Source organism: Amphimedon queenslandica, unplaced genomic scaffold, assembly GCF_000090795.2.
Source record: "Amphimedon queenslandica unplaced genomic scaffold, v1.1 AMPQUscaffold_4487_Cont23535, whole genome shotgun sequence".
Taxonomy (NCBI): Eukaryota; Metazoa; Porifera; class Demospongiae; order Haplosclerida; family Niphatidae; genus Amphimedon; species Amphimedon queenslandica.
In genome coordinates this window covers 1-1,535 of record NW_003555202.1, presented here as the reverse complement: position 1 = coordinate 1,535, position 1,535 = coordinate 1, and the positions used below count along the sequence as shown (strand labels likewise).

General features: G+C 41.0%; 1 protein-coding gene across 1 annotated transcript; it reads left to right on the top strand.

Annotated features, from left to right (window-relative positions):
* Positions 1-11: 11 nt before the first annotated feature.
* Positions 12-1,520, top strand: LOC105316154 (protocadherin gamma-A4-like; the record flags this gene model as incomplete). The annotated part of the gene is made up of 1 exon (XM_011410966.2): positions 12-1,520. A coding segment is annotated over one exon (1,509 nt), but the record flags the coding sequence as incomplete, so codon positions are not given.
* Between the last annotated feature and the right edge of the window lie 15 nt (positions 1,521-1,535).

Sequence of the window (1,535 nt, the reverse complement as noted above, 5' to 3'; positions counted from 1 at the left end):
ACAAATTCCAATTGATTTTCCGAATTGTCAATGGTCACTTCAACCCAACACAAACCACCTACCTCTCAATATGTGAAGAGAATGACAATTCTCCAACCTTCTCTCCTCCCTACAATTGGACAGTATATGAGAACAGTCCTTCGGGCACACTGGTTGATACATTAGAGGCTGTTGATGATGATGATGGCTCATTCTGTTCATCAGATGCCATCAATGAAGAAGACAATGTCATTCATTACTTTATCCTCTCAGAGAATTTAACAGAGTTTGATATCGAGCAGACTACTGGAAGAGTAACTGTCGAAGGTCCCATAGACTACGAAGAAATTAAAAACTTTACAGTTGAGTTTTTCGCTGAAGACCTTGGCGTCCCATCGCTCAACGGAACCACATCAGTACTCATTCAAGTACTTGATGTCAATGACAATGCTCCAATGTTTGAGAAATTAAATTACTCTGACTCTATTGTAGAGAATTCCACCAGTGGAACTGAGCTTGGCGTAAGGATGCAGGTATCTGATGATGACTCTGGTATCAATGCTGAGATAAGATATCGTATATCAGATGGTGAGGGTAAAGATGATTTCAGTATTGATAGTGTAACAGGTATTGTATCAGTCTTTAAGTCACTTGATCGCGAGCGTCAACAAAGTTACACACTAACCATCACAGCCTATGATCTGGGATCACCATCACTTGAAGACAACACAACATTGTTCATTGCTGTACTGGATATTGATGACTCACCACCAATATTTGTTGGCGTGAGCTCAATGTATTACCAAACTGAGAACACAGAGGTGGGATCACAGATCATAACGATACGAGCCTTTGATGCTGATACCAGTAATGACAGACCTATCACATACACTCCATTGGTCAGTCTCTCTTCATCTCCTCTCCCATTCTTTATCAATGGGACAACTGGTGCTATTATTACTAATGACTCACTCTGTACAACAGTTAATGCCACATATGTGTTTAACGTGACTGCTCAGGATAAACCAGGCGGTACCCTCAACTTTCAAACCACAATGACCATCACTCTCCTAGTTTATGATGATAACAGTATTGCACCTTACTTTGACAGGCCAGAGTATGTCTTCCAGGTTCAAGATGGGTCTTCCATTGGTACTAAACTAGGCACATATGAAGCCGCTGATCGTGACATTTGCTCTTATCCGCTGTTCTATGACATAATTGACAGTACTGATGTATCCATTGATAATGTCACTGCAGAGCTCACTGCTAATATTGATTTGGATCGTGACACTACACATCTTCACAAAGCTACCATACGTGTATCTGATAGTGGCACTAATGATGTTAAGACTGGTACTGCATTAGTGTATATAATTGTTGGTGGTGGGGTCATTCCTGTTGGTATAGAGTCAAACAGAGGCTTCCCTGTCTCTGATCCTGTCAGAGATTCATCAACCTCATTCTCTCGAGACCACAGTTACTTCTATGATGCTTATATTGGCAATACTAAAACCTTGACTACTAGCTTGGCCCAATGAGGGATACACTAACCT